General features: G+C 34.6%; 1 protein-coding gene across 1 annotated transcript; it reads left to right on the top strand.

Moving 5' to 3' along the window:
- The first annotated feature begins 433 nt into the window (after positions 1-433).
- LOC123542002 (uncharacterized) lies at positions 434-2,547 on the top strand. The gene has a single exon (XM_045327629.2). The coding sequence runs from the start codon at positions 445-447 to the stop codon at positions 1,666-1,668; it is 1,224 nt and encodes a 407-aa protein (XP_045183564.2). The 5' UTR covers positions 434-444; the 3' UTR covers positions 1,669-2,547.
- The last annotated feature ends 6,833 nt before the right edge of the window (positions 2,548-9,380 follow it).

Here is a 9,380-nt window from a genome sequence, read left to right as displayed (position 1 = left end):
TGCTACCAGTATGTCAAGTATAGGCATGCAATATGATTTCAACCAATATATAGCAATGATTTCCAGGAAAATCCTTCTTACAGCAAAAAAAAACTGAGAACTATTTGAATCCGCCATTGTGCGACTACCATTTTTTCATAGGTGCTCAGGCTATTTAGTGTCTGTATGCCTTTAACGTCGCACCGACACAATTTTAGGTCATATGGCGACTTTCCAGCTTTGATGGTGGAGGAAGACCCCAGGTGCCCCTCCGTGCATTATTTCATCGCGAGCGGGCACCTGGGTAGAACCACCGACCTTCCGTAAGCCAGCTGGATGGCTTCCTCACATGAAGAATTCAACGCCCCGAGTGAGGCTCGAACCCACATCGATGAGGGGCAAGTGATTTGAAGTCAGCGACCTTAACCACTCGGCCACGGAGGCCCCTCGAGTGCAGTAAAGGAAATGAAAAAGGAAATAATAGCGTGTCTTGATAAATTTGAACATGACCTGGAAGTTGACGCTATGACCTATAAGAAAACAAATGAGGATAAAATGATTAAATTGAAATCGGAATTGGACCATCTTCAGACGGATACACTAAAAACTGACATTTTGATAAGCAAACTGAAAAGGGACAAGAAATACAACTTGCTCTTCGTCGAAGGAAAACGTGCAGCGGAACGTATTTTAGATTATCATGAGAGAATATACGAGATCTCGACAAGAAATTGTATCAAGGACATGATATACATTCCAACAACAAAATTAGATACCATTCTTACAAGAGAAAACATGTTTGGGACTGTAGTAGAACTGGAGAATGAATTAGATCCCTGCAATTCTACAGAATATTTGGAAAGTAGTGAACTTGGTCAAATAAATATCAAGTCAGAAACTGACAAGAAAACGTGTTATGCTATAGGCCTTGCATTCTTATCGACTGAACAGCTGGCTGTTGCAGACAAAGCGAACAAAAATTTGAAAATAGTAGATGTTAGCTACGACAGAATAGTTTCTGAAATCAAGTTATCCTCGAGTCCACGCGATGTGACGTTCATCCCGCCCGACCAGCTCGCCGTGACATTTGGAGACGAAGAAAGGATACAACTGTTATCTACGGCTAAAGGACTGAAGAAAGCGGAACAAATTAGGACCGTCGGAAAGTGTCGGGGTATTAAGTATGATGACGGAAAGTTAATAGTAGTATATGACACCAAAACGCGGGCGAAAATTAAAATATTAAGCCTGAACGGTGAAGTTCTTTGCAAATTTCAGTCAAATGGATCAGGAACAGTCTTAGTCAATGAACCAAAATATATAGGTTTGAGCCCAGACCACAATCATATGTACGTTACTGATATTTCAAAGATGTGTATTTTGCGTCTTTCTAGATTGGGGAATGTCCAGGGCACATTCGGGCGGGATAGATTTATTGGTGTCGCTGTAAGCGCAGGCGGCTCTGTGTATGCCTGCTCAAAATCTGGTAATACAGTTTATCAGTTGTCTGATGACCTGTCAAAAGTTCAAACGGTTTTGACCACGGATAATGGAATAAAAGAACCGATAGCTCTGTCAGTTTCAAATGCAAAGAACATGTTGTACGTAAGCTGTGGAAGTACCGATGCTAATGTCTCCAACAAACTTCACGTGTTCAAAATCAAACTTGAAACAGAGGCACTCGCTTAGATCTATTTAAACATCTGTGATTAGCATTATTGGTATGCGAAAAGCTGGTTTTTAAATTCTAGAATAAGTAGAACTTAAATGTATATATATATACCAATAATGCTAATCAAATACTATGTAAAATCTTTTTGGAAATTCTTTAGAAGCTTAAAGCGCAACCAATCAAAATTAAAATAGATTCAGTTTAGAAGTTCTAGAAGGTTATAAGAAATGCAACTCAATAAATACAGGATATTATCGATTTGAAAGTCTTGAACTCCATGATATTATTTCTGGTCCTATAAGCCTATTAAAGGCCTAGATCTTGGCAGCGGGGCCAGAGATTCTGTCTTCATCAGCACAGATGAGGGCTAATGACTATCACAATTTATGGCTCCAATAACCAAGGGACATTGTTTATTGGTCAGCCAGTCTACCTTACAAGTGTATCAGTTAGTGAGAAGGGGAAACAGTGTATTTTCTTTAATAAATTATGTGATCACTTTTAAAGTTCTACCTATTTTCCTATTTTGTGGCATTTTTTGAAAACAAAAATGTTCGTTGATCAAACATAATAACAACAACATAATAAGAAAATTATTTTAGAAAAAAAACAAGGTTTTTATTTTTTCAAGTTCTGTTTGGAGATGTGTGATGTTTTAGATAAAATATGATTTTCTCGCATCTAAAAGTTTTGTTTTAATTCTAGCAGAATATTGTAAATAAAATTTGTCTAAGATTGAAAACCGAATGTTCATTTCAAAGTTATAAAGTAAAGCATGTTTTTTTGAAATTGAAAATTCAGTATAGATGGAACAAAATAATCTGATTTTACCCAGTAATATTCTATTCCAATAACGGTGATTGCATGTATATGAGAAAATCAATTGCCCATTCTTTTCGTAAGTATTCTATATAAATGGATCACCTTCATCAATATGATCGCCCTTTTCATAATAATTATGATATTGGAACATATTGTTTGTAAACACAAACAACTCGTTGAGTTTTCACTCTACCCATGTTTTATTATCATTATTATTTTTAACATTATTACTATATCTTTTATTATTTTATTGGTAATATTATAAAATAATTATAATGATCATTATTATTATCATTATCTATATAATATTAGAATAATAATAATAATAATCTTTATAATAATTATATTTTATTAATATCGTTATTATTCAGCATTCATGGAAGGAAAATTAATTTCTTTCAACTCCACTGCACACATCTTCATGATCTACTTTGGACCCCTGCTGTGCTAATTGCTCTCGGTCTCTGTTACATAATCGCTGATAAGCAGCAGATAAGATCGGAGTTGTTTATTGGATTTGGGGAAGGGTGGTGGGTACACTTATATAGTAGTGGATCTAGGCCTTTAAGTGTTTAGAGGTAGGGGGCTCGTAATGACAATCGGTAATTTCCGTTGGATTTCGGCATTCTGCGTATGCAATTTCGGCAATCTCCGGTTTTGTTGAAAAGCCATGTGCTCACTGAGCCACATTTACAGATTTACAGCCGATGAATGCCGAAATAGCAACGGGAGAACGTAAATGCACGAACACTTCCGAATGTCATTAGCATAGAATTCAGATAAGCAAATCAATAAAAGACTTAGCTGTACTGATAAAATCTATAAGAAGATTGAATGAAACTAAGCTAAACAAGAAAAGAATCGATTTGAATGAGTCTATTCGAGATAGGTAATGGCATGAGTAATACCATTTACACCCATTATCAATAGCAAAGACGAACTGTATTCTAAAGTTGCATTAAATGGTCTCATTGACCCAAAAGAATCAGAAAATAAAACAATGCTGGGTCAAATCATGGGAAAAGTTGTGACGCCTACCACACGGCATTTCAAGACCTCTTTTCTGATATAAAATCTGAAGATTCTTTGAAAACATAGACAACAGCCAAGCAAAATAATAGCAAACACATTTTGACTAAGTCTGTTCACGTGATGAAATAAAAAGTGAAACACCCCTCACGCCCTCCTAGCACCGGATTAAATAAGTATTGAATCGTTAATTTGCAAGCATTATTCTAACTAAATCCCTTTCTGCACTGTGTATTTACAGAAAATGTGATAAACGTAAACACTTGAGTGCTTGCTTTTGTTTTTTATGTTTAAATTTATTTGTAAAATGGATATTATCTGTAGTAATTTAAGAATTATATATGATATTTAGTTTTAACTGATTGGTATGTTCTTTATTCCTGTATAATACAAAAATAAGTTCCGATAGACTTGGCGCGTTAATTAAATTTCATAAAACTAATTATTCTTCTGCGTATTTTTGATATCGTGTACGAAATCATATAAATATATCAATTTCTTATTCAAAAAGAACAATGTTTCAGTAAAGTCTTTTGTAGCATTTAGGTTTAGTTTCCAGTAATTGTAATCTTTAAAAATAGTAAGATTGTAAATAAGCTTAATTTTTATTTGAATTGTAAATAATCGTCATTTGTAAAAATAGTGCTTTGCAGTATTTAGTTGTAAGTATCGTCATTTGTAATAGTCCTTTGCAGTACCTGTATTGTAATTAATCGTTATTTGTATGAATGGTTATTTGCAGTATTTCGACTGTAGATATTTGTTTAACGGTCATTTGTAGGAATAGTCCTTTGCAGTATATAGATTGAAAATAATCGTCATTTAAGAATAATAATTATTTTCGTCACCTGTAATTTAAAATAGTCCTTCCGAGCATTTAGATTTCATTTTTGTCATTTGTAAGAACATTTATTTTGCAGTATTCTTAAAAGTACATTAGACCAATTAAAGATTTCAGACTTTACTAATAAATTGCATATTTTGTGAAAATAATAAAAAAGTTTTTAAAAATACAATGTTAAGTTTAAAGTTTGAGTAACTATATAGAACGCTTATGTAAACCATGGCATTTTTTATAATAAAAAGTCATATATTCTGAACGGCTTTATCTTAGTTATATTTGAAGTATGCAGATTACAACTGTTACAAGTGTCATTGAACAGCAACAAAATAAACAAGAGCTCCACAAATCGGAGCAATGCACGCTAAGAAGGTCCTTCACTACGGCGAAAGCGTAGCCATATATTATATTACAGTCAAGAGGTTAGGATACACCTAAAACACACAAAAAGTTATAAACCTAGTGGGAAATAATATCATTAAATAAATAAGAACTAGTAGTAAATTTCTACTGCACCTATACTTACTAGACAGTCCAGCACATTTTGTGGTCAGTGTAGTAAAATTAAAATAATATATTGGGAGGAATAAGGCGGTTAATGGTGGTTGCGCTGTGTTTCCGTTGGAGCAGAGAAGGGTTGGGGTTGGCGGCGGCGAGGGGACACTAAGACATAAGAAACTGATGAATATTGGTCGGAGGGTGTTAAAGTGGGGGCTGAGGAGAGGAGGTAATAAGGGTTGTTGAACACATCGCGTGACCACCTATATATATTCCAAATTTTAAATCAATGCCTTGAATACTTGTTAGTTATGCTCGGGAAACCAAACATGACGGACATAGTTGAACTTTGAACCTACCGAACTGTTTTTTTTTCACTCTGTACATCGCCACATCACCACCTGCCTATCAGCAAAGTTTAGAGGTTTTAAGTAATGCTCTGGAGACAATATGGCGGTCAGTTGAACACACTTAAGGACCTAAGACCTAAACCTTTGACTTACAGACCCGGTCTTTGCATTTTGCACATCGTCTTATCACTATAAACGCATGCCAAGTATGCTCATGATACAAAATATGATGGACGGACAGACGAACAGACAGCGCACGTGCCATCATATAGTACGTCATTTTCTTCCGAAACAAACGGACCCAATCGAACTGAAATGCAAGACATTGATCAGAGACGTTATAAAAGCTATGCTAGACTAGGCACGGGAGCATGGTAATAAATTGTATTTTCTACATAGCGTCAGTGAAAATATTTGGAATATGACAGGAATATAGTTTAATTGCTATAAATAGTTCCAAAACTACATTGTGGGTTAGCCTAAAATATTTATTCTGTAGTAATTACGCAAAAAAACAAAGGAACTTAATAAATTTTAAACAATTCGTACAAGTTGAACGATAAGAAAACGACAAGGCATCTGAAAGAGACAACAGATCGCTGAAGAAGTAAAATATACATAAGTTTTAAACAATCATATTGATGTTAAAATACCTACATATAAGCGGATTTCTGTAGGAAAAGCACATAAATGTAGCATTGCAAATTTTAAGTTTTTATCTATTTTTTACTAAAGCTTAGAAAAATATGTTTAAGAAAATATGTAAATCTCTCCATGTGATAATTAATTATTATTATTATTATCATCATACCAGATTTATATAGTGCCATTTTCATGATCAATTTCACGTTCAAAGGCGCTTTACATAGTTCAAATGCAGCCACACAGGGCGCATAGTTCATCCTCTACTAGTACAGACACAGAGCAATCTGACCAGAGGGACAGAGTGAGACAAAGCCCCCAGGACAGAGAGATCAGAAATCAGATACAGGCTTGTCCGGCTAACTTAGCCTAGCTCGTTGCGAATAGAAAGCCTGGTTCTTTAACGTGCCCAGTGTATAGCACTGATACACGCAAGGATCGCAAGGGTTCCTGACCAGTGCACCTCTAGTTGGGTGGGAAACACTGAAAAGCGTCTCTGAAAATTCCCGAGTAGCTGCCGGGGATCGAACCCCCGACCTCAGGATTGGAAGGCCAGTGTGCAAACCGTAATTGTAAGACCGTAATTGTAATCTTTCTGTATGAATCTGAGCTTTGATGTTTTGTCTGGAAATGTACAATTATCAATTTAATTAATTTCGTTCTATGATAACATGTAAACATGATGTATGTATGTACATCTGAACGAAAGATACTGGACTCATATTGTAACATATATTGTAAATCAAGTTGTATTCGTGATGGTTTGATTTTCGCTAATGTTCGCGAATAATACCATTCGCGAATTCAAAATATTCGTTAGCAGTAATCTGCACCATGTCCTAAAACACAAACACTGGCGTTTCGTGAATGCTTAATTAAGGCTGCGAAATTTAGGCTGCTAATAATGAAATCGTTATTTAAAACCTACGCGTTATATAATCTTCATTTAAGAAATAATTGATAGCAAAAGAGTGTTTTAACACTATTTAAGCACGATGGGCGGTTATACGTCGGGCGTAATAATTTCACGAGGGTGCAGCCCTCGTGAAACTATTTGTACGACGTATTATCGCCCGAGTGAATAAATAGTGATAAAACACTGTTTTGGTATAAATTATTTCGGTTCCAATATGCTCTTAATCTAAAACAGTAGATAAAATATAGTAGCGCTCTTTCTTGGCCGCAATTAAAACATTGACGTAATAATTGAAATAATCAAATAATTTTAAATAACTGGTGGTGTCAACAACATGTAAATAACGTCTTAAACTGGCTACCAACATGCTAATATTAGGTGCTTATTAAACGCATTTATTGGTACAGACGCTATAGGTAGGTGGTAGTATTTCTTTTTTAAATAGTATATGATGGCACCATTAACCGGGAGGAGGGGGTTGAACCTCTATATGCACCCCGTCTGGGCGTGCCATATTGCTTTAAGCACTGGTATTCGCAATATGGATTAAAATAACGTCAAGGGGAAGGGTGCGTTCATGACTGCATGTTAAAATAAGGCTGTTATTATTGTTATTATTATTGTTGTCATTATCAATATTGTTATTATGTACTATTAAATATGGTATTGTATAATAATAGGCGTTTAATCAAATTTTTCAGTTTCACTTTCACTTTCTAATATGAATGTATGTATTGCTTAAGTATACATGTATGTATGTTAAACTTCCTCTCTCTCTTAAATATTGTTAAACTTCCACTGTCCCAAACATGAAACAAATCTTAAACGCTCTTTTAAGAGGTTTGCGGTGAAAATAAAAGGTTGCCTCAAGTGTCTGATAACTCGCAACTGAAAAGCGATGTTTCGTTTTCAACACGATGTTTGTTATACTACTGTGTTGAATACTTTTGGTTAATTTCTATAAATTCTATTCTATATTCTTGTCGTTGCAATATGTAATTTCATAATTTTTTTCCAGTTTTGTTAGAATTTATAACAACAATTTGAACACCGAAGAAGATGCCTTCGTGATAGGAATTTCTTAAATCCCACTGGGACTGAGCTATTTTGATATTCGTCTTGTAGCCTGTTTCAGTTGGGCCTTTCGTCGTGTTTCCCTTCATGTTTTGTCTTCTGTCAAGGCATTAAGCACATGCCTTTAAATATGCACCTGTGGTGTTTTACAACTGATTTGTGTTTGAAATCTTCGTCAATGTTTAATTTAATGCATGACATCAGCATCCGAATTTTGACAGATTTTGATCAAATTTTATGTATCTACCCATAAATTGCAAATGTTTAAGTTTTCTCATGCGAAACATAACTTTTGTTCTAGTTACTGTAAACAACACCTATGATTTCAAACGTAAATTGCTGAATGGTATTTTGGTACCTAGATTTCGATATAGATTGATAGATTTAATTGCAACCATAAAAAGAAATCTTCAATGTCACGCCAAGGTTGTTATATTTAGCGTAACTTTTTTCTTTCCCAATATCGGCTGATAATTCTTGTTCTGCTGCTGCTCTCTTGATACCAATGAATTACATATCATTTGAAATTTGAACAGCAGAGTAGGACGGGTGTTCTGGTTTTGTGCAAACAAATTTTTCGATATGCCCAAATTGAGTACATCGAGATTTAATGGACATACATAGTATTATTTTGGTATCATTGTAGAAACGAAAGATTAGTTGTTGCCGTAGAAACTTGAATGCACGTTAGATCTATTGTGTATAACGACGCACCGACACAAATTTAGATCATATGGGAACGTTTTAGCTTTGATGGTGCAGGAAGATCCCAGGTACCCCAGGTCCCACCGACTTTTAGTAAATCTACTGGATGGCTTCCCCATATGATATACACTATAGACTCTCTCTTTTTGAGGTGTCTATGTTTTAATACGAGGAAGCCATCAAGCTGGCTTTGTGAACAATTAAGGCAAATCAAATTCTACCATATTCTTCATACTAATGTTATTTGTGTTGTCAGGTAACGGAAATTCCAAAGCACCAATGATTCATGAAATTATAGAGGTGTATAGATAACAGGCTCGTAATTAAACCAAAAACATATGCTTAAGTTATTTTTTAGTAATTTTTTAAAACTGTTCCTAAATATTCAAATGTATTATGTTTATTAAGTGATATACATAGTTTGCTCTATAAATGACTTGTTCTATACACGCCATGCACACAACAACGTCATACTGCTTTCATGACTTTCTTAACGTCACGTCTCAAAATGCCAACGGTGACTTACATAAAAGCATTCTAGCTCTTGAAATAATGAAGATAATCACTTCAAATTTTCAGATTTGAAAGGTAAAAGAAAGTTCTTCTTGAATATTTAACTTAAATTTTGAAATGTTTGTCCCTTATACAGATTTGATTTTCTCATGGAACACGCCCATTTATTAATGTAGACGCACCTGCAAATGACAATATAAACTTACAAATATATTTTCTGGGCACTTTTTTGGTTTTGCTGCTTTAAAACTAAGAGCATGATACTTATCCAGAACGAACATGATGGTATTTTTATTAGTTATTTCAATTATTTGACACTGCTATGCAAAGGAGCTAAAT

This window comes from Mercenaria mercenaria, chromosome 19 (genome assembly GCF_021730395.1).
Source record: "Mercenaria mercenaria strain notata chromosome 19, MADL_Memer_1, whole genome shotgun sequence".
In the NCBI taxonomy this organism is placed as follows: Eukaryota; Metazoa; Mollusca; class Bivalvia; order Venerida; family Veneridae; genus Mercenaria; species Mercenaria mercenaria.
This window is presented reverse-complemented; position numbering and strand designations above follow the sequence as displayed.

What these genes read in the sequence shown, in the direction of transcription:
- LOC123542002 (XM_045327629.2), top strand. Translation starts at nt 445, where the DNA reads ATGAAAAAGGAAATAATAGCGTGTCTTGATAAATTTGAACATGACCTG.